The sequence below is a fragment of the Balaenoptera borealis genome (assembly GCF_965194805.1).
Source record: "Balaenoptera borealis genome assembly, chromosome: 2".
Classification (NCBI taxonomy): domain Eukaryota; kingdom Metazoa; phylum Chordata; class Mammalia; order Artiodactyla; family Balaenopteridae; genus Balaenoptera; species Balaenoptera borealis.
Window position 1 is genome coordinate 177,277,643 of NC_138867.1, and position 22,473 is coordinate 177,300,115.

General features: G+C 55.1%; 2 protein-coding genes and 1 long non-coding RNA gene across 12 annotated transcripts; 2 read left to right on the forward strand and 1 right to left on the reverse strand.

The window, feature by feature from the left end:
- Positions 1-90: 90 nt before the first annotated feature.
- Positions 91-8,502, forward strand: ODAD3 (outer dynein arm docking complex subunit 3). 5 transcript variants are annotated; one of them, XM_082378855.1, is made up of 13 exons: positions 91-727; positions 1,704-1,825; positions 1,933-2,010; positions 3,683-3,853; positions 3,941-4,042; positions 4,141-4,266; positions 4,492-4,614; positions 5,134-5,289; positions 6,202-6,362; positions 6,445-6,654; positions 7,267-7,426; positions 7,890-7,974; positions 8,139-8,502. In XM_082378855.1, exons 1-13 carry the CDS (start codon positions 487-489, stop codon positions 8,255-8,257), a joined length of 1,854 nt encoding a protein of 617 aa, XP_082234981.1. In that variant the 5' UTR covers positions 91-486; the 3' UTR covers positions 8,258-8,502. The 5 variants fall into 5 exon arrangements, with proteins under 5 accessions (XP_082234981.1, XP_082234983.1, XP_082234982.1 ...); XM_082378857.1 differs by having other exon boundaries at positions 6,445-6,634; positions 7,271-7,426; XM_082378856.1 differs by having other exon boundaries at positions 5,137-5,289.
- Positions 602-15,689, reverse strand: LOC309622772. Of its 2 annotated transcripts, none has more exons than XR_014241123.1 (3): positions 11,492-15,689; positions 1,817-1,926; positions 602-697 (listed from the first exon to the last, which is right to left on the reverse strand). It is a non-coding gene; the product is annotated as an uncharacterized lncRNA (long non-coding RNA). The 2 variants fall into 2 exon arrangements; XR_014241124.1 differs by lacking the exon at positions 11,492-15,689 and adding an exon at positions 5,131-5,219.
- RGL3 (ral guanine nucleotide dissociation stimulator like 3) lies at positions 8,977-22,464 on the forward strand. 5 transcript variants are annotated; one of them, XM_082378851.1, is made up of 19 exons: positions 8,977-9,084; positions 9,570-9,683; positions 10,301-10,524; positions 10,699-10,752; positions 10,871-11,085; positions 15,701-15,843; positions 15,953-16,168; positions 16,900-17,003; positions 17,111-17,195; positions 17,803-17,847; positions 17,954-18,040; positions 18,243-18,275; positions 18,360-18,481; positions 19,197-19,292; positions 19,393-19,461; positions 19,550-19,646; positions 20,280-20,432; positions 20,521-20,635; positions 21,886-22,464. In XM_082378851.1, the coding sequence occupies exons 1-19, from the start codon at positions 9,052-9,054 to the stop codon at positions 21,936-21,938; spliced, it is 2,058 nt and encodes a 685-aa protein (XP_082234977.1). In that variant the 5' UTR covers positions 8,977-9,051; the 3' UTR covers positions 21,939-22,464. The 5 variants fall into 5 exon arrangements, with proteins under 5 accessions (XP_082234977.1, XP_082234976.1, XP_082234978.1 ...); XM_082378850.1 differs by having other exon boundaries at positions 21,980-22,464; XM_082378852.1 differs by lacking the exon at positions 17,954-18,040 and having other exon boundaries at positions 21,980-22,464.
- Positions 22,465-22,473: the final 9 nt, after the last annotated feature.

A 22,473-nucleotide genomic window follows, 5' to 3' on the forward strand; every position in this document is an offset into this window, starting at 1 on the left:
TCTTGGATAGGACTGTGAAGCCTTAAAGGGAATAGTTCTGAAGGTTAGCGCTTAATGGCGGCGCAAGGGGCCTCCATCTTGGGAGTGTCGGGTTCTGCAGCCGGAACAGAAAGTTCCTGAAAAACGCCCGCGAACCGCCTCGGCGGGGTTGGGGTGGAGGGGTGGGGAGGAAAAGGGATGAGCACGTGACTCCAAAGTACCCTCCCCCATCTTTCTGAGGAGCTGGTCCGCTCTGTCCCCTATTGGGACCGCCCCTCAGCTCGGCGTCAGCCAATGAGAGCCGTAGATTGGAATGCAGGCGATTTCCTTGGGAGCGCTGGAGGGAGGCGGAGAAGGTTACCTAGCAACCGGAGATGCTGCGAGGCCCCACCAAGCGGTAGACAAGTGCATTCCCAGAGCCCGAGGAACAGGAGCTGACAGATCCCGGACAGAGGCAATTCCTAGTGGATCCCCTAACCCCCAGGGATTCTTGGCCTCAACCCAATCATGACGTCTCCCCTGTGCTGGGGGGCCTCCGCCAACGCCATGCCTTCTCAGGACCAGATTGCAGCTCCCTCCAAAGTCAAGGGCAGTCAGGCTCAGATCAAGCCCTACCACCCTCGAGGCAAGGGCTCAGTGCAGGCCTGGCACTCACTCCATTCCAAGGCGGCACCTTTCCACGCCAGCGAGGGGAAGTCCGCTGTGCACACGCAGGTGGCTGAGTTACAAAGGAAGATACAACTGTTAGGTAAGATGGCTCCAGAGGGCACAGAAGGGTCAAGAGTCAACAGTCCTCCGACCTGGCAGGAGCGTTTCACTGGCGTTCATCCAGTGGCCAGTTTCTGGAGGCAAAAACTCATACTTGTTCATGGTTTTCTTCATCTTTCTTGTAAAATTTTTCCTGAGCTCAGAACTGACTGGACTGCATTTCATACTTTTATGTAATTTCAACTCTTCTATCATGCATGGAGTGGTAAAGAACATAGATTTCTAGAGCTGGATTTTCTGGGTTCAAATCCTGGCTCTACATATACTAATTGTTTGACTTTCAGGGACTAAGAGTAACCTAATTGCTCTCAGTCCAACCATGAAATGGGGATAATAACAGTACAACCTTATAGGTAGTTGAAATGTGTAAGGTGCTTAGAACAGTGCCTAGCACATAGTAACACTATAAAGTGTGAACCAGTAGTTCTCAATGGAATAGGGCTATTTTGCAATGTCTGGAGACATTTTGGTTTGTCACATTGCTGGGGGGGAGGGGGTTACTGGCATCTAGTGGGTAGAGGCCAGGAATGCTGCTCAACATCTGACAATGCACAGGACAGCTCACCACAGCAAATAATTATCCATCCCAAAAGTCAGTTTTGCCAAGGTTGGGAAATCCTGGTATAAACCATTATTGTTTTATTATTAGGAGATAATTTTGCATAGTGGTTGAAGGTATGGGCTGGGGAGTCCAACTGCTTGTGACCTTGAACGATCTAAAAAGCCTGAGTCTCCTCATGCATAAAATGGGTATAATATGTATATAGATATGTACCTATTGGCACACGCTGTTTGATACCTAGAAAATTATTAGTCCAGCATCCAACACATAACAAATGCTCAAAGTGAAATACTGTTACAATGTTAGGTTGACAATTACTAAAAGGTCTTCCCTCTGGGAAGTCCCCCCTTCCCATGATGCTCTGCTTCTGCCTGCCCACCTAACATGACCCCAGAGGGTGACCGGAAGGCTTTTTATGAGAGCACCCAGTGGAACATCAAAAAGAATCAGGAGACCATCAAGCAGCTCCATGAGGAGACCAGGGCGCTGCAATTACAGTTGACAGACCTGCTCCAGGTGAGGTTGAAGAGGCTCCAGGGGACGGGAGCAGCTCCAGGGGCAGAGCAACACCCCAAGTAGAAGTGGCCTGAATCAGTAGTGTGACTGGGCTCTTCTCTCTGCAGGGAGATGAGAAAGTGATCCAGGCAGTGATTCGGGAATGGAAATCAGAGAAGCCATACCTGAAGAACAGGACAGGCCAGGTTTGCCCCACTCCCATTCCACTGACCATCTCCCTTCATTTCCAGCCTGGGTCCCCACCCGACTGGCCTCCCTGCTCACTATCTCGCCTCTCCAATCCCTTCTCCACGCCTGGCGCCACTCATTTATTTCTAAATCTTTATCACGCACCTACCATGTGCCTGGCATGGTTTTAGGTGTTGGTCACCGTGAGGTGAAAAAAACAGACCATGTCCCCACTCCCCAAAATCTCATATCTTGGTGGAGAAAACAGACGCCCCCCCACCCAAAAAAAAAAAAAAAAAGAACAACAAATACAGAAACAAAGTAATTCCCAGTGGTGACAAGAGAAACAAATAAAACAGACTGACTTAACTAGAGATGGATGGGGGCAGGGGTTTGCCTTTTAGACTGCAGGATGGGGGTCTTTACTTTCTCTAAGAAGGTGATATTTGAGCTGAGAATGGGACAGGCAGGTAATGATCTGGGGAAAAGCGTTCCAGGCAGATGGAATAGGAAGTGCAAAGTCCCTAGGGTAGGAACAAAAGTAGAGTGTTGGAGACACAAAGGAGGTAAGTGTGGCGGGATGGTAGTGAGTGAGGGGGGCTCTGTAGGAGGTGAGGTCAGGGAGGTCAGCAGGGGCAGAACTCTGCAGCAGCCTTCACTGCAAGAGTGCAGATTTTATACTAAGAATCAGAGAAATGGAAGATGGGCTGTGAGGAAGCAGGAATAGAAGCCAGGAGGAGGTCAACCAGGTGAAAGATGGGGTTGGCTGCACTAGGACAAAAGGGGTAGAAATAGGAAGAAAGAGATCTCTCTGGAGGAACCTTTGAAATAGAACAGAGAATTGCTAACAAACTGGGTGCGGGTGGGAGAGAAAAAGAGAAGGTGAGGATGACATCAAGGTTTGGGACTTGAGCACCTGGAAGGGTGGAGCTGCCATGAGCTGAGATGGGGAAGATTCGAGAAGGGCAGGTTTGAGGAAAGATCAAGGACATAGTTTTGGACACGATGGTTTTCAGCTGCCTGTGGAAACATCTGGAAGGCAGTGTAGATATGGATATACGAGCCTGCAGTTCAGGAGGGAGGCTGAATTGGGGTGTCTTCAGTGTGTATGTGACTTTTGAAACCCTGAGACTGGATAGGATCCCCAAGGGGCTAAGGTTGGTCAGAGGAGAGAAGAGCCTCTTCAAAGGCAAAGGAGATGGAGAAGGGGCAACCAGGGAGGTGGGTGGAAAACCAAGGAGTGGGGGTCCTGGAAGCCACAAAAAAGGAGAATCTGCAGGAGGAGGGGGATCAACCAGGTCAGACGCTACTAAGAGTCAGGGGAGATGAGAACCAAGATATAGGAGAAGGGGGACTTCCCTCGTGGTGCAGTGGTTATGAATCCGCCTGCCAATGCAGGGGACACGGGTTCGATCCCTAGTCCAGGAAGATCGCACATGCCACGGAGCAACTAAGCCCGCAAGCCACAACTACTGAGCCCGCAAGCCACAACTACTGAAACCCACGTGCCTAAAGCACATGCTCCATAGCAAGAGAAGCCACCGCAATGAGAAGGCCACGCACCGCAGCAAAGACCCAACACAGCCAAAAAATAAATAAAATTAAAAAAAAAAAAAAAGAAAGATATATGAGAAGGAAGGAAGGACTAGGTGAGGGGTTCAGGCCCCTGCTCTTGCTCCCCTCCCTCAGCAGGCCCTGGAGCACCTGGACCGCCGGCTGAGTGAGAAGGTGAAGCAGCTGAATGCTCTTCGGTACCAGCTGGGGCTGCGACAGAAGTGGCTGGAGGAGCTCCAGCTGCAGCACAGTCTGCGTGAGCTGGAGATGGCAGAGGCGAAAGATAGCAACACAGAGGTGGCCAAGGTGGGGCCAGTGAGGTCTGCAGAGGCCTTGATCCTGGGGGAGGAATTGAGGAGGGAAGGGACCCAGCCCAGCCTTGCTTCTCTCTAGACCATGCGGAACCTGGAGAACCGCCTGGAGAAGGCCCAGATGAAGGTGGAGGAGGCCGAACACATCACCAATGTGTACCTGCAGCTCAAGGCCTATCTACAGGTAGGGACCAGGGCGACTGGGGGTGGGAGGTGGCAAGTGGGAGGGCCAGCCTTGTTAGGGACAGCGGTCACAGGCCTGCCTCATCCCTCATGCCCCAGGAGGAGAGCCTCCGCTTGGAGAACCGGCTGGACTTCATGGAGGCTGAGGTGGTGAGAACGAAACACGAGCTGGAGGAACTGAACCTAGTGAATCAGGAGGCGCTTAATGCGAGGGACATCGCCAAGGTGCCAGCCCGTTGGGTCCTGGGGGGGGGGTCCTGCCCCCCGACCCCCGATGCCGCCATGGTCTTCTGGTCCCAGCATCTGAACCTCAGCTGTCCCGGAACCCATCCCATCTCTCTCCCAGGACCCCACAGCCTGACCCAGCTGTCTAGAGTTGGGCCTGCGGCTCTGGCCCAGATCCCGGATAGGTGCCAGCAGGTCCTGCTGTCCCCCTTTCCCACCCTCTAGAACCAGCTGCAGCATCTGGAAGAGACAGTGTTCCGAGAGCGCAAAAAGCGCGAACGCTACCTAACAGAGTACAAGAAGCGCGCGGAGGAGAGGAAACTGCAGAACGAACGCATGGAGCGCAAGGTGGGCGCACCAGGGGTACGGGGCTGCGACGACCCCAGCCTGCTCCTGCTTAGATGCGGCCCTACTGGGTCCGGGGCCGCGCCACAACGTCGGCCCAGGCCCTAGACCCTTCGGCAGTTCTGACGTTTCTCCTGACTCCGCCCCCATCTCCACTAGATGCCAGGGCTCGTCTCACATCCCTGACCCCGCCCTCCAGCCCTCCCCTTACTCTCAGGTCGATCCTCCTCCTTCCCCACAAGACTCGCCTGTGTCGGAAATTTGATCCTGCCTCTAACCCGCCCCTTACCCGACAGGCCCCGCCCCCGCACCCTGGACCCCCGTCCCTCTGCGCTGCTTCTGAGGCCTCCCTTTCTCGACCAAGGCCCCGTCAAGCACTCCTGACCCCTGCCTGGGTGCCCTTACCCACGCCTGGGCCCCACCCCCTCCCGTACTCCAGTGCGGATACTTCCCCAACCCCCGCGGCCTCGGCCCTAAGCCCTTGTCTGCGAGCTGACGCCGGCCCTGACCTCAACCCACCAGCAGACCCAGCGCGAGCAGGTGCTGCTGCAGTCCGACGACAGGCTCCAGGACAGCGTGCACTCCAAAGAGGAGGAGCTGCGGCGGCGCTGGGACATGTACCAGATGGACGTGCTCTTCGGCAAGGTCAAGGACGCCACCGGCGTGGCGGAAACGCACGTGAGTGCTGCCCTCGGCCCTCCCAGCTCCCAGATGCCCGAGCTGAGCCTGGGAAGCCAACACACCCAGCCTCGCCTTTTTGCCGGGTCAGTTCCTCAGCACACAAAAGACACCCCTTCTTCCTCCAGCTACTGCCTCATTTCTCCGCTACCTCTCTCAGCAAAACCCACACGAGTTATCTACACTGGCCATCGTCCTCTTCTGTTCCTGCTTACACTGGTGCTGACGTCTTTGACATATCAGCTCTAGGAGAACTATGAGTGTTTTCTCTCTGCTGTGTCTCCAGCACCCGTAGCAGGGTCTGGGCGCAGTAAAATGCCCAGTGCCAGCCTCAATCCCAGAGAAACTGGGCCCTTGCTCTGGGGCCCACGCTTGGCAGCGTCTTCCTTGAAATTTTCTAAGACTTTATGTCCCCAGCTGGTGAACACTAATTCCCCTGGATCCCTGTCGGGTTTCTCCACTTACGGCGCTCTCCAACCCACTCCTCCCCCTATGGGGTAGCCTCCGAGGAGTTCCAGGACTTGGACATATGGGGTCATCTGGAGCACTGTGGCCAGGCGCCTTTCCCGGCCGTATTTCCTCACGGGAGTGGGCAAGATTCGCTGCCAGAACGTTGCTGATGTTGATTTTGGAAAACAGCTGTGCTCACTATCACTGCCCCGCAATCCGATTTTGGCTGATTCAATTTCCTTATATAGACAAGGAAGGGCCCGCAAAAATCATTTCTTCGGGGTTGCACCCCCTCGAGGCAGCCCTGGGTCAGACTCACAGAGCGTCTAAACACCATTATGCAGAAGCCATCATCTCAGCCACTTGTCCTGCGTGCCCGGGGGAAAGAAGGGGGGGGGAGAAGGAGGAGTGCACCCCTGCCTGCCCCAGCCCTGGCTCTGACTCGGGCTGCGCGGCCCCCAGGCGGTGGTGCGGCAGTTCCTGGCACAGGGCGACACCTTCACGCAGTTGGAGACGCTCAAAAGCGAGAACGAGCAGACGCTGATGCGACTGAAGCAAGAGAAGCAGCGGCTGCAGCGGGAGCTCGAAGACCTCAAGTACTCAGGGGAGACCGTGCTGGTGAGGTGAGGTCCTGGGTGCCCGAGGGCGAGAGTGGGGCCTGCGGGGTCGGTGGAGCTCCAGTGGCGGCCTCCCTGCCCCCCGCAGCGAGCAGAAGCTGCAAGTCGAGTTGCAGGGACGCATCAAGGCGGAGGAGCAGCGGCGGGCTGACACACAGGATCGGCTGGAGCTTGCCATGCGGGCAATGCAAATGACCAAAGAGGGCCTGGAACACCTGGCTGGCAAACTGAACCACGTCCTAGTGGCAGGCCCCGCCCACGAGGAAGCCCCGCAAGACGTGAGAGGCGGTGCCAGCACGCAGCTGTGGGGTTCTGCCCCGTAGACCGCTCAAGAGAACCCACCGCAGGCCCTGTCCAGGACATGAGAGGCCTGGACACAGGGGAAGCCTCAACCCACTCCTGAGTCTCCACCCCACGTCTCAGGGGGCACCCCCTTACTCCTCAAGAGGCCCAGGACTTTAGAGACCCTGTCCCATTTCAAGTCCCGCCCCCATGGGAAAGTCCCACTTAGCCCCCCCACACACACATACACACACCCACCCAAAACTTCAGAGACCCCGCTCCAATCCTGGAGCGACCACAGACAAGAGAAGCCCCACCCTGCCCGCAGCAGAATCCCATTTCTTAAGGTCATCCGGCAATGGCCTCTCTCCAGTTAGTATCCCTGCCCTCCCACTAAAAGACTCCCCCCGCCCCCCATCCCTTGGCTTGGGTCTCTGGAATTCAGAGGCAATTGCCTCATAAGCATGGCCCTTGACCACAGAGTCCCGACCCCACAGAGGATAGCACCACTCTGGTTGGTGGCCCCTAACTTCAAAGGCCTGGTTCCTGAGGAAAAGCCCCGCCCCTGGGTGGACCCTGCCCCCAGAGGCCCCGCCCCCTCCCAACTCACCTGGTTCCGCCCCCGGGTGCAGGAGGCCGGCCGCTTCGCAGGAAAGGAGCTGGATCCCAAGGCAGGTGACTATCTGCCCAACCTCCTGGGCCTCGTGGAGGAAAAACTGTTGAAGCTACAGGCGCAACTCCAGAACCACAACGTGCCAGAGATGCTGCGCCACATCGCCGACCGCGAGGTACTCCTTCAGCCAGGGGGTGGGGCTGAGGGTGCAGGGGCTGGGGCGGAATACCAGGGGGTCGGGGCATCCCCCTGGAGACCAGAGAGGAGGCCGAGGGGCCGGGAATGGGCCTTAGGGACAAGGCGTGAGGTTTAAGGAGCTAGGGATGAACCACGAGAGTTTCCAGAGGGCCCTGGCGGGCCAGAGGTCAAGGCTGGGGGGATCAAGGGTCGGGCCTCGAGAGGACAAGAGGTGGGACCTAGAGACCACGAGCGGGCCTGGGGGGGGAGGGGGGGTGGGTGTCAGGATGCACGCTGAGAACAAATGACGCAGCAGCGACCAAAGAAAACTTTACAGGAGTGGGCAGAGGTGCTGAATGGAATCAGGTTATGTCTCAGAGTGGGGTGGGGAGGAGGGGGAACGGACTTCGCTGCAACCTCTGCCCACTCACACTCTTCTTTCCCGCTCCCCCCTCCCCCAGTTCTACTCCAGCCTAGAGGGAAAGCTGCCGATGTACAACACCCGCATCGCCCTGCCTGTTGCCGGTCGCAAGGACAGGTTCTTCGGTCAGTACGGGCAAGGAAAGGGGGCGGGGCCGGGGGCCCAAGCAGAGCATTGGGAGGTGGTCAGGGGCCGGACCTAGGGCCAAGGTGGTGGTGGGATGGTAAAGGCTGGGAAGGAACATCTGAGCCGGGAATGGGAACCTTGATCCCCTCATCGCCCTTTGCAGACGAAGAGGAGAGTGAGGACGAAGACAACGACGTGGTGACCCGCGCGGCGCTCAAAATGCGTTCCCAGAAATTAATCGAATCCCGCAGCAAGAGGCGCGGTCGTTCGCGGAAGTCCTAGACTCGCCCTCGCGCCCACCTGGCGTTTCCGGACCCCTGCGGAGCCCCCAAACCCCTCTGGGCCCAGCGGCGGGCCCACAGGGCCCCTTCAAGGGTTGAACGCGGCCCGGACAAGGGAGCAGAGCGGGCGGGCGGGCGATGCCCGGAGTAGAGAAGGGGGCTGGGCTGCCGGACGTTCCCACAGTAAATCTCCCCATGCTGGTCCGCGCCGGCCTCGGAATCGCGCATTAAAGGTCAACCACCAGCCCCCTGAGTATTCGCCTCTCCTTGATCCGGCACCACCCCATAAACGGCTGCCCCTCAAACCAGGGCCACAGATTCAGCCCCCTCCGACCTGGGGAGTGATGACTCCCATAAGCTAGGGACACAGATTGAGCTCCCTCCGCCCCTCCAGAGAAATGAGAAATACCTCCACACCTGGGAAGGACCAACCCTCCCCGTCTGAGCAAGCGGACTCTCCTTCTGAGGACGCAGACCTGTACCCCACTTAGCTATACACATTAGCTCCTCCACACCTGGGGACCCAAAAAAGAGCCCTCCCCTGGGAGAGAGAGAGGTGTCCTTTCTCCCGGGCTCAGACTGATACACATTTATCCGGAGAGCTCGGACCTCTTCCCCAGGGCCCTGGGCCGGGCGCTGGGGTCTGGCAGGGGCAACCGCGAGCCGTGGGTCCACCCCGCCCCGCCCCCGCGCTGCCCGGCCGCCCCGCCCCGCCGGCCCGACTCCCGGCCACTGCTCCCCGACCGGCCCTTCCGCTTCACTCAGCCGAGCGGCAGAGCGGGACGGGAGCGGACCATGGAGCGGACAACGAGCAAGGAGCTCGCCCTGGTAAGGGGACCTGGGGTCCCAGGACCCCACATCCCTGGCGACCCTCAAGTCCAGAAACTCCAGGTCCCCGACCGCCCCTTGGATCCTCTCTCCCCTCAAATCGGACCCTTCGGAACAACAGCCTGGGAGTCCCTACCTCTGGCCTCCCGGCCCCTGACCCAGTGAAGTGGCTGGTTCCTTTTAGGGATGATTGGTGGGGGGAGTGTCTCTGAGCGCATCTGCGGGAGGGACTAGAGACAGACTCAGTTAAGACTGGACCCTGGGACGTCCCCAAATGCCACCCCATCCTCCCAATGACTAGGTAGGAGGGTACCCGACACGCCGAGGGGACTTCCCGAGCCCGGGCCCCTGCCCCGAGTCTCACTGACTCTGGCCGGCAAAGGGGGATAAAACCGGAGGGATCAGGCTTGAGTCCGCGGAAGAGGCGGGGCCCTGGTCCCGGGACCCTTCCCCCTGCGGCGTCCTGAGCCCGCCTCCGCGTCCAGGCGCCGCTGCAGGACTGGGGCGAGGAGACCGAGGACGGCGCGGTGTATAGTGTCTCCCTGCGGCGGCAGCGCAGTCAGCGCTTGAGTCCGGGAGCAGGGCCTCGGGGCACCCAGGTGAGGAAGGGGTAGGAGGCTGGAGCTGAGCGGAAGGCGACCAGGTGAGGGCGGGGCTGAGTGGAGGGGAGGAACTGGGGCCCGAAGGAGGGGCGGGGCTTAGAGGCGACCGGGTAAGAATGGAGTGGAGCCTGGGGGCGGCCAGGTGAGTGGGGTAGATGAGGAGGCGGAGCCAGGTGAGGCCGAGGTGACTAGCAGGACCTGGGGACGGAACTGGACGGCAGGGCCTAGGTAAGCCAGGTTTAGTGGGGCGGAGCTGGAGAAGGAGGAGTGGTCTTTAGAAGAGACCGGGCGAGAGCGAGGTGGGGCGGAGAGCCTGGGAACGGGCCAGTGAAGCGCGGCAGGAGAGCTGGGAGCAGCCTGGGGGCGGAGGTGGGGGTGAGGTAGGGGTGGCTTGTAAATGGGGCAGAGGGCAGGGCTGGGCCTGGGCGGATGAGGATATTCCAGGCGGGTTTCGGGGGTCGATTGTGCAATGGGGGAGAATAATGAACTCAGGGGGCAGGATGCAGAAGAATGGACAGGATCAGATGCAAGATCGGTGCTTCCCAAAGACATGATTGGAATGGGATGCTGGGGCCCACTCCTCTGTGTCTCATTGCGGTCACCCTGCCCCGCAGGCCCCCAGCCCCGGTGCCGACACCTTCCTCCATTACCGCACCAGCAAGGTGCGGGCGCTGAGGGCAGCGCGGCTGGAGCGGCTGGCGCGGGAGTTGGTGTCTGGAGACCGCGAGCAGGACCCAGGCTTCGTGCCTGCCTTCCTGGCCACCCACCGGGCCTTTGTGCCCACTGCCCGCGTGCTGGGCCTTCTCCTGCCACCGCCGCCGCCGCCCCTGCCGCCGGGGTCAGTACCAACGGGAGACTCTCATGTTCCCACCCCAGACCTTCACCTGGATACTCCGTCTGCTCCCTCCGGTTTAGAACTAGGACCCCACCCTCCAACCCCAGAATCTTCCTCCTGAGTCCCCTCCAGCCGCCCTCTTCTTCACCTGATGGCGGAGGGGGGATGTCTTTCCAGGGTAGAGATCAAGAAGACAGAGGGAAGAGATCTGACCTTCAACAAGAACCTGAGGTTTGTCTCCCGTCGGGTGTGGGCAGGGGGGGCATAGAGGTCAAAAGGATCTGAAGTGTAGGGGCTCCAGAAGTCCAGAACTCTGGGCTGGGCTCTGAGGCCCCACCCCTCTGGCCAGGGCTGTGGTGTCAGTGCTGGGCTCCTGGCTGCGGGACTACCCTCAGGATTTCTGGGACCCCCCTGCCCACTCGGACCTAGGCAGTGTTTGCACCTTTCTGGGCTGGGCAGCCCCATCAGGGGCTGAGGCCCGGGAGGCAGAAAAGCTGCTGGGAGATTTCCTGAAGGACGCTGAGCCACAGCAGGAAGAAGAGGAGCAGTCCCAGACATGGGCAGGTGAGCAGGTTGGGGAACTGATAGTGTCCAGAACAGGCATTCTCCCTCCCCCAGGGGTCTTCTCCCCTCACGGAGGAGCTACAGATCTTGGGCAAGGTTCTTAACCCTGTCTGAGCCTCAGTTTCCCCACCTGTAAAATGGGGATAATAGCCCTTTGTTTAAAGTATTGGCATTTGTCTATCACCTCCCCCACACAACACATCCCAACTACAAAGATAGTCCCTCATTGGGTCAGAGTACCCTGTGTTTTTGGCTACAAATCATCTATTACTACTTGCCTTAGGAGCTACAGAGACCTGGGTTCAAATCCTAGTTCTGCCATTTGCTGACTGTGCAACCTTGGAAAAATCACCTCTCTGAGCCTCAGTTTCCTTATCTGCAAAATGGGGGCAATGACAGTACTTACCTCATTGGCTTCTTCATTCATTCAACAAATATTTAGCCACTGGCTCTGGGCACATAACAGTGGACAGGAGCTCCCTGTTCCCTGGGGAAGACAATTAGTGGACAAGTAAATAAACAAATAATGAGGGCTTGGCAAATTATTTTTAATATTTAACAGTATTATTTTCATTACTGTTGTGATCACAGATTCTTACTTATTAGAATCTACCACTTATAATGAAATCGATACAATAAATCATACTGATATTTTCTAGTAAAGTGGGTGTCGGCAAACTATCTAGCCCTTTATAGAAAAGTTTGCTGGGACTTCCCTGGTGGTCCAGTGGTTAAGACTCTGCGTTTCCATTGCAGGGGGCATGGGTTCAATCCCTGGTTGGAGAACTAAGATCCCACATGCCACGTTTGCCAACCTCTGTTGTAGAGAGCTCTGGGGGGAAGGAAAAATATCCACATACTTCATTCAGATCTTTTTTCAGTTGTCATCTCCTCAGACATGCCTTCTCACGTCCCCTCCCAACAAATACAGCCTCCCACTCTGAGTGCTATTACCTGCCTTATTTTTCTGCATAGAGCCCATTGGTCTTGTCCCCCAGCTCTATCCCCAGGGGTCAGTTACAACACGGATTTGTCTACTGAATAATTGCATCCTGCTTATAAAGTATCATCTTTCACCCATCTGTGTTTGATCTGATCCCTGTCACAAGAGCTTTATATCCCTAATCCATTCTTTAATCCTTAAACTGGCCACATTTCTCTCTGCTTTACAAAGTAGCAACCACTTCTCTCCCCTGGTGAGAGTTATTTATATACATTTTATCCCTTCATCTTCCCTCCTGGTTACCAAGTATCTTTCTTCCTCTGCCTTCAAGATTTCATGGGCTGATTCCAAGTCATCAGAGCTGCACAGGGTAGTGGGGTAGCCACTAGCCCCATGTGGCTATTAAAATTGAACTTAATTAACATTAAATAAAAATTAAAATCAGTTCTTTGGTCACAATGGCCACATTTCTAGTGCTCAGTAACCACATCGGGCAGCACAGGTAGAAAATATTTCCACCACTGCAGAGAATTCTATTGAAAGTGCTGCCCTAAGCTATGAGTTCTTGAGGTAAGAGGAGAAAATGAACAGTTTATTGAACACTGACTTTATGCCAGGATCTGGGAACCTTAACATCCTTGTTTGGGGGTTACTTTTTACCATGGAAAATTTCAGACATATAGAAAAGTAGAGAGAAATAATATAAAGAACACTGAAACACCCATCACTCATCTTCAACAGTTATCAATTTGACCAAAAAAAAAATTTTTTTCAGGATGATTTGAAGGCAAATCCCAGACTTACGTCCCTTCACACACAAATACTTCGGTTCGCACCGGTAATTGACAAGGACTTTAAAATATATATAACCTTCATGCCCACAATCTTTTCCAACGAAATCAGCAATAATTACTCAATATCAAAAAATACTCTAGTCAAATCCCCCTATTGTTCCCAAGTTGTCTTCTTAATAGTTCTTTCTTTCAAAACCAAAGATCCATTTAGGGCTTCCCTGGTGGCGCAGTGGTTGAGAATCTGCCTGCCAATGCAGCGGACACGGGTTCGAGCCCTGGTCTGGGAAGATCTCACATGCCGCGGAGCAACTAGGCCCGTGAGCCACAGTTACTGAGCCTGCGCGTCTGGAGCCTGTGCTCCGCAACAAGAGAGGCCGAGATACTGAGAGACCTGCGGCCTGTGCACCGTGATGAAGAGTGGCCCCCGCTTGCCACAACTAGAGAAAGCCCTCGCACAGAAACGAAGACCCAACACAGCCATAAATAAATAAATAAATAAATAAATGAAATTAAAAAAAAAAAAAGTTACTCAGAAAAAAAAAAATCCATTTAAAGTGTTCTTTTTTAAAAAAATTAATTTATATATTTTATTTATTTACTTTTGGCTGTGTTGGGTCTTCGTTGCTGCACACGGGCTTTCTCTAATTGAGGTGAGCGGGGCCTACTCTTCGTTGTGGTGTGCGGGCTTCTCATCGAGGTGGCTTCTCGTTGCAGACCACGGGCTCTAGGTGTGCAGGCTTCAGTAGTTGTGGCACACGGGCTCAGTAGTTGTGGCTCTAGAGCACAGGCCCAGTAGTTGTGGCGCACGGGCTTAGTTGCTCCGCGGCATGTGGGATCTTCTTGGACCAGGGCTCAAACCCGTGTCACCTGCATTGGCAGGCAGATTCTTTACCACTATGCCACCAGGGAAGTCCCAAGCGTTCATTTCTTAGATCTCTTTTTTTCTATGACAGTTCCTCTTTGTCTTTTGATTAATGGCATTAGGAAAAAATAATGGGTCATTTGTCCTGAGGAATGTCTCACATTCTTCTCCATTTACCTGTTAGCTTTCTCATGGTGACATGAAGCATGTTCCTCTATTCACCATATTTGCTGTAAGAGCTAAAGGTTTGATTAGATTTATGTGCAATTTTTTTTCCCCTATGCTCACTTTTTTTTTTTTTTTTTTTGGTGCTCAAGTTATGGGATTTTTAAAAAATTTATTTTATTTATTTTTTATACAGCAGATTCTTACTAGTTGTCTATTTTATACATATTAGTGTATATATGTCAATCCCAATCTCCCAATTCATCCCACCCCACTCTTTCCTTCCTTGGTGTCCATACGTTTGTTCTCTACATCTGTGTCTCCATTTCTGCCCTGCAAACAGGTTCATCTGTACCATTTTTCTAGATTCCACATATATGCGTTAATATACAATATTTGTTTTTCTCTTTCTGATTTACTTCACTCTGTATGACAGTCTCTAGGTCCATCCACATCTCTACAAATGACCCAATTTCGTTCCTTTTTATGGCTAATTTTTCCCCCTATGCTCACTTTTAAAAACTAATATTTTGCGGGACTTCCCTGGTGATCCAGTGGTTAAGACTCTGAGCTCCCACTGCAGGGGGCACAGGTTCGATTCCTGTTCCAGGAACTAAGATCCTGCATGCAGCATGGCACAGCCAAAAAATAAAAATAAAGTAATATTTTGCAATGGCCACCTGTCCTAATACGAAATGAAAGACAGATAATTAAACAGACTTACACAGATAATTTTAAAATAATAATGTGATGCTGGAATTGTAATAGGAAGGAGAAATAAAACAAAAGCAATTTACACAACAATCAACTATACTTGTTGGTATGTCAATGTCTGGGCATGCCTCACCAGGAGACACGATGAAGTTGTTCAGTGCCTTCACCTGCCATAGCATCATGGTGAATATGGCAGCCAGAAACTAATGCAGGGGAGTGCACTGGCGACACAGACGCAGCAGCATAGATGTTGGTGACATCAGTTTCCAAAGTGGTGAACAACACTTGCCATTTCCGTACAAAACAAAGTCCACACTTTCACAGTCCTTGCCTTTCTAGACCAAAATAATTAGTGTTTATGAGCAAGATAGTTGAGTTCTAGGTGTCAAGTATTGTAAACAGGTTTTTCAAGGACACAAATTTCTTGGAGGGACATTTGGAGACTGGTGGCACAATTCTTCACTATGCGTGCCTAGCCCCTCTTGTGGCAAGATTTCAACTTCCAAAATGTCCCCTAGGGGGCGCCACCATTGAACGCCACCTCGGAAAAATCATTCGTATTTATTGAGTACTTTATAGCCGTCTGGTATGCGTGATTTCATTTGATTTTAAAAAAATCCAGGTGAAGAAACCAAGGCACAGAGAGGTTTAAAGTCTTGCTTAATTCGCACAGCACCCCGGTGGACCAGTTTGGATTTGAACTTGGGACGTTAAGACTATAACCTTTCCTTAACCACAAGGTTATGCCACCTCTAACCACCAGAAAAGGGCAGATGGATCCTATCTTAATACAGGTTCAAAGTCGAAAAGCTCTATTTTCTATTCTAGCCTTTGAGCACCTGGCTTCAGATCCCTGCCATTTACTGAAGATGTGAGTTAGAGCAAATTCCTGCCTCAGTTTCCCCCTTAAAAAAGGTGCATAATAGTACCTCCCTCGCAGGGTTAGTGTATAAATTTCCCCGTTAATCCACCCAGGATGCTCAATGAACAGTTACTGCTGCTCTCACGTTCTTAAAAACACTCAAGGAGATCTCTGTTTCACAGATGAGAAAAGTGAGGATCACAGATGCCCAAGGTCACGCAGCCAGTCCTGGATTCAAACTTCAGAGTTTTTAACCCCCTCTAATGCTCCCTCAGGACATCCAGGGGTTGACCAGATACCCCGTCCAGACTCCCCGGTAGGCTACTTGGAAGAGGTGGAAGGACTCGTGCGGGAAGGTCCTGAGCTCCTGGACTTCAGTGTAGACGACGTGGCCGAGCAGCTGACCCTGATGGATGCGGTGAGGATCCCGGCTGGGCGCGGCCGGGAGGGGGCGGGGCGTAGGGGAGGGGGAAGGGGGAGAGGCCCAGCTGAGCACAGATCCTACCCACCCCAACCCCCGCGCGCAGGAGCTCTTCTCGCGCGTGCGGCCCTTCGAGTGCCTGGGCTCCGTGTGGTCGCAGCGGGACCGGCCGGGGGCCACAGGGACCGCCTCCACTGTGCGCGCCACTGTGACCCAGTTCAACACAGTGACCGGCTGCGTGCTGGGCTCGGTGCTCGGGTCGCCGGGCCTAGCCGCCCCGCAGAGGGCGCAGCGGCTAGAGAAGTGGATCCGCATCGCGCAGGTGCCTGTCGGAGGGTGGTGGGTGGAAGGGGGCGTGGGGCACCGAGGCCACAGAGAGGTCGGGGGCGGGCGGAAGGCCGAGGACTGGGGTCTGGGGATACTCGGAGGATTGGGGCTGGGAGGTGCCTAAGGGAAAGTCTAGGACGTGGCTGGGCGGGACTGGCGCCTGGGACCGCAGAGGGACGCGGGGCTGGTCTAGGAATACGGATGGGATGGGGGCACTGGGGAGGGGATAGGCTTGGAGGAGGGACCAAAGCCAAGAGACGGAGGCAGAGGTCCTGAAAGAGACTGGATGGAAGCGGGGCAGGAGCCTGAGCAGAGAGGAAGAGTAGAAATGGGGGCCGGGAAAGAGAGTGGGGGCGTGGCAAGGCGAAGGGGGAAGAAGGTTGACACCTGGGGTGAGACTTGGGCTGGGGAGGAGGAGTGTGGGTCTAGGAGAGATGCTACGGGTCCGTCTGGGGCCCGGGGAGAAGTAAGGAGTGGGGACACGGGAAGCCAAGGTCAGAGGAAGGGAATAGAGGGGCAGCTGGGGGAGGGGCTGGGACTGCAGGTTGGGGAGGGGGAGGAGGGGGAGGAGGGGGCCCCTGGGGGAGGAGGCTGAATCTGGGTAGCTCGTCAGATATGGGGCTGTTAGGATCTAACCTGGGGTCACAAGTCACGGGATCAAAGGTGGATCATACTTGGGGATCAGGCTTGGGGGTGTGACCAGCCGTCCCCCACCCCGCTCCCCAGCGCTGCCGGGAACTGCGGAACTTCTCCTCCCTGCGCGCCATTCTGTCCGCCCTGCAGTCTAACCCCATCTACCGGCTCAAGCGCAGCTGGGGTGCGGTGAGCCGGTGAGCAAGGTGGGGGTGGGGGGGCGCTGGCGCGGGACCTCTTGCCCACCTCATCCCAGCTCTGACTCTCCCCGCGGCCACCCCTGACTCCTCTCCTGTCCCCCCAGGGAACCGTTATCCACTTTCAGGAAACTTTCGCAGATTTTTTCCGATGAGAACAACCACCTCAGCAGCAGAGAGATTCTCTCCCAGGTACAGATGGGTGAGGACCCCTCAGATCCCAGGCCCAGGAAGGGGACTCAGGGCCCGGCAGGGCATTGCCTGTCATTGTCATAACATTCAGTGTCCTTTCCCTATGCCTCGAGAATGACCTTCCTCTTGTCTGTGGGCAGCCCTGTGTTTTTACTCCCTCTGCTGCCCTCATTATAGCTCACACTTGGTGGCTGCCTTATTTATTCATTCAACAAATACCAGAAGTTACAGGGGAAAGGTCACTGAAGGCCAGAGTCAGAGCAAAGTGTGAAAAAAAAAAAAAAATTCTGCTAAGGACTTGACTTTGATAAGAAAAACTGAAAAAAAAAAAAAAAATGTGCCAACAAGGTTCAGGGCATTTCTGGGGGATCTCCAGGTACAAGGATTCTCACCTGTGTTAAGGCCAGCCTTGGGGGCCAAGGCACCCACAAGCCCCACCTCCCATCATCTCCAGTGAGCCCTGCCCCCTGCTGCTTATCTGTTCTCTCCCCCTCCCTGTTCGCTTTCCCTTGGGTATGGCCTTTACAACTGCTTGTGATGGAGGCATCTTCCCCGAGGGAGGGGTCACAGAGACCCCAGGACTGCTCAGTTGTTCCCCTTCCCCCAGGAGGAGGCTACCGAGGAGAATGCCCCCCCAGGAAGCCTGCCCTCAGTGAGTGATGTGGTTTGGGATGAGGGACAAGCAGGATCCTGGGTGGGGGGTGGAGCCTGATGGGGTCGGTGATGGCTGAGAGTGACTGGAGCTCTGGGGGCCACAGAAACCGCCCCCAGGCCCCATCCCCTACCTTGGCACCTTTCTCACGGACCTGGTTATGCTGGATACAGCCCTGCCGGACATGCTGGAGGTCTGAGCCCTGACCCTTGACTCCTGACCCCAGCGTCACTCACCCTCAGCACAGAGGGCCTCCTGACCTCACACCCGTGACCCTGCCTGTGCTCCTGACCCCAGCCCCCTAAGTGCAGTGGGGCTCCTGACATCCCAACCCCTGACCTTGACCCTTGATCCTTGACCCTGGAGGCTCCAGTTGAGACAAAATTTGCCCCCAGGGGGATCTCATCAACTTTGAGAAGAGGAGGAAGGTAAGTGGGCACTGGGGTGGGCATGCGGGAGTGGTCCAGGATGGGGGTTGAGCATGGGCGGGGTCTCAGAGGCCACCCCCTCAGGAGTGGGAGGTCCTGGCGCACATCCAGCAGCTGCAGAGGCGCTGTCACAGCTACTGCCTGAGCTCCCGCCTGCCCATCCTGGCTGCCCTGCGCACCCACCGCCAGCTCAGCGAGGAGCAGAGGTGACCAACACGCGGCCTGGCCTGCCCACCCCACCCCCCCCCCGCTGACCCTGGATCACACACTGGATCCACCTCCCCCATGCACCTCTCCAGCTCCTCCTAAGACCCCCTCCTGAGCCCTGACACCCCCCCCCAACCCAGCCTGTCACCTTGCATTGTCTTCGGCCCAGTCGAGGGCCCCAGTTGACCTCTGACCCCAAACTTTGACCCATCTGACTTTCTGACTTCAACCTTTAACGTGCAGCTGGCCATTCCATTCAACCATCCCATCTTTTCTTTTCCCCCACCTCTGGCCCGATCTGACCCATGACCCCATTCATAACCCCCGTCTGACTCTCTGAGCCCAATCATTGACCCCCAATTCTGAGCAACTGACTCTTACGTCAGAGCATCCAACTCAACTGTCCCAATGGTTTCTTTTCATTCTACTGAATCCATGATCCTAACAACTGACCTCAGTGATTATCTGACCTTGAACTCTATCCTTGACCCAATTTGACTCCTCAGTCCCGCTCTGTAAACCCCTGTGTGACCTGCCAACCAAGCCATCTCATCTCATCCCTGTTAAGACCCTGCAGCTGTAATGACCCTGACCCCAACATTGGGTGCCCAACCCCTGGCTGTTCCCACACACACACACACCCAAAACCCAGCTCCCAACTGATTCTAACTCATTTCCCAACCCCCCCATCCCGTCTGCATCTTGACCCCTCAGCTACCGCATCTCCCGGGTCATTGAGCCACCGGCCGCCTCCTGCCCCAGCTCCCCACGCATCCGGCGGCGAATCAGCCTCACCAAGCGCCTCAGTGCGTGAGTCTCAGGGAGTATGTGGGGAGTGACGTGGGCAGAGATGGTATCCGCTCCTGGGACTGAGTGTGGTCTCAGCCTCATCCCCTGTCTCTATTTTCAGGAAGCTGTCCCGAGAGAGGGGCTCATCCCCTGGTGGGAGTCCCAAGGATCCCTCATCTTCCACCTCCAGGTGAGAATCCCGTTTGGTAAAGGGGCTGCAGAGGACAGGATCAGAGATCAGGGCAGCCACCCCACTTCAGACTCTGCGTCTCCCCCAGTCTGTCCCCAGCGTCCCCCCCATCCAGTCCTAGAACCAGGGACCCTCCTCCCGGCAGTCCTCCGGCCTCTCCAGGGCCCCAGGGCCCCAGCACCAAGGTACCAGGACTATGTGTACATGTGGGACTGCGGGCACCCAGGGCTCTCTGTGTGTGTGTGTGTGTGTGTGTACAGGATTTGGGGCTAGGTATGTACACAGGAGACTATGCACACAGTTGGCTGAACACTCTAGGGATACGTCCAGGAAGCCATGTGCATTTCCATGGCCCCGTTTGAGGGACTGTCCATCAGTTATGCTCAGATCTGGACCAGAGCTTCCACTTACCCACAAGGCACTCTGGGGTGCAATCACCCACTTTTGCACAGATATGCATTTTCCTAGGAATTTGCATACCTGGAGGGGAAATGCAGGCATGAATATCCACAATATCCACAGGACCATGTGCAGGGTTTTTCATGGACATGGGCTTGTGCGTATCCGACAATTGTGAGCAAATGGGTGCAGTCGCTGCTCTCTGGTTACACAGGGTTTCTTGTGTGTGAACATGAGTCATGTGTGAATTCATGTAACAGGGCATGAAAGTCTGTATGTGATGGGATTGCATAGATGTGGGCTTGTCTATGTACCCTAATTGCATGTCCCAGGCTTGGGGTGTGCAGGAAGACGTGTTGAGTACAATGAGGGAGGGGCCTCGTGGCCTCACCGCTCATCCCCCACCCCACTGCCTACAGCTGCCACTGAGCCCAGACCTGCCAGGCCCCCAGACCCTGGCCTTGCCCTCGAGTGGCCCTCACATCACCCTCCCGGGGCAGCAGGGCTCAGAGGCCTGCGTCATCCGAGTCAGCATCGACAATGACCATGGAAATCTGTATCGGAGCATCCTGGTGAGGGGCTGTGCCTGGGACCTGCTGGTGGCAGCCCTGCCCTTGGGGCTTGGGCTGTCATCCCTCACCTCCCGCCCTCTCTTCCCAGCTCACTAGTCAGGACAAGGCCCCCAGCGTGGTGCAGCGAGCCTTGGAAAAGCACAATGTGGCCCAGCCCTGGGCCCGGGACTATCAGCTCTTCCAAGTCCTTCCTGGGGACAGGGGTGAGCAGGGACAGCTTGGAGCCAGAGCTGGGGGGCAGCTTCAGGAGGGGGGGCGGCAGACTGACCGGGGTGGTTCTGGCACAGAGTAGGGGTGAGATGAAGCAGGGTTGGGGTAAGAGGCAGAAAAATATTGGTGCCTCCATTAGGTGGGGTCATGATGTTGTCCTGGCTCAGTGTGAGGGAAGCGGGCACCAAAGGTGACTTCCTAGGATTTATGGGGAAATGAGATTGTCCAGGGTCCAGTGGAGAGGGAGTGTAGGTCATCTGGGCTTAAATTTGTAGAATCATGAGGTTATTCAGGCTCAACCTGGTGGAGCACAAGACTGAAGCAGGGTCTGGGCTTGGATCTGAGGGGAAATGAGTTTGGCCAGGCTCAGCATGGGGATCTGAATTTACCTGAACTTGGCCGAGGAGAGGGCCACATGGTACTGAAATTCAGGGTAGGGAAGCATGAGATCGTGCAGTGTACGGGTGAGTAGGAGGCTGTCCAGTTTTCAAGAGGGAGAGGCAACAGGGAACTATATTCAGTATCCTGTGACAAAACATAATCAAAAAGAATATGAAAAAGAATACATATACATATGTATAACTGAGTCACTTTGCTGTACAGAAGAAATTAACACAACATTGTAAATCAACTATACTTCAATTTAAAAGTTTTTTAAATGGAGAAAAAAATGTAGGAATAAAAAAGAGAGAGAGGCAAGAGACTGACATGCTAGGGAATTCTCTGGAAGTCCAGTGGTTAGGATTCTATGCTTCCACTGCAGGGGGCATGGGTTCCGTCCCTGGTCGGGGAACTAAGATCCCGCAAGCCCCACAGTGTGGCCAAAAAAAAAACCAGAGAGTGACATATTAAAGGGCATGACGTGAGGTTGGCTGGACATTAGGAAGGATACATGAGGTTGTTCACGTGTCAAGTGTGAGGGTTGTACAGGCTGGAAGTGGGAAGTCAGAAGTTGTCCAAGTTCATGGTGAGAGCAGCATGAACTTGGCTGGGAGTTGGCTGCGGGGGAAGGGTGGGGTGGGCAGGAAATTGATTGGGCTGGGTGGCCTGACTTTGTTCAAGCTTGTAGTGCAGGTTGTCTAGACTCCAGGGGGAAATAGCAGGAGGTTGCCCAGGTTCACGGGGTTGGAGGTGGGGGAAGACATGAGGTTGTGCAGGCTTTGAGTGGGAAGTGGTCTAGGTTCACAAAGAGAGGAGAATGAAGTTGGCTTAGCACTAGCTGAAGGGACCCACGTTTGTTCAGGCTCCAAGGTGAATGGTGGAAGGTTACCTAGGTCCTTTGTGAGGGAAGTATGAGGTTATGTGGGCCTTTCACCATCATCTCCACACCTGGTCAGAGCTCCTGATTCCTGACAATGCCAATGTCTTCTACGCAATGAGCCCAGCCGCCCCTGGAGACTTCGTGCTGCGGCGGAAGGAGGGGGCCCGGCACACAACCTCAGTCTCCCCAACCTGAGGTGGTCCTCCCCCTCCTCCAGGACATGGGCCCCATGGGCAGCAAGGGGCCTGGCTTCTCTCACCAGGGGGCAGGGAGGGAGCTCTTCTCTGGAAATCTCTCATTCCCCAGTAGAGGCCATTGTCCTCCATACCCTGTAAACTCCCCCCTCCCAACTTTATTGGACCTCATCCCTCTGACCCTTTTGGTACCAGACCCCTATCCCAAAGACATCAGCCCATGGGTGGCTGGTGGAGAGCTTCATCCCATAAACATAGAAAGGGATGCGGTGTCAGGGGTCAGACCCTCCCCCAGAGAATCGTGTAACTGTTGGGGACACATCTGAAACGATAGAAGTGGATGAAAATAGTGATCAAAGTTATGAAACAGGAGTCA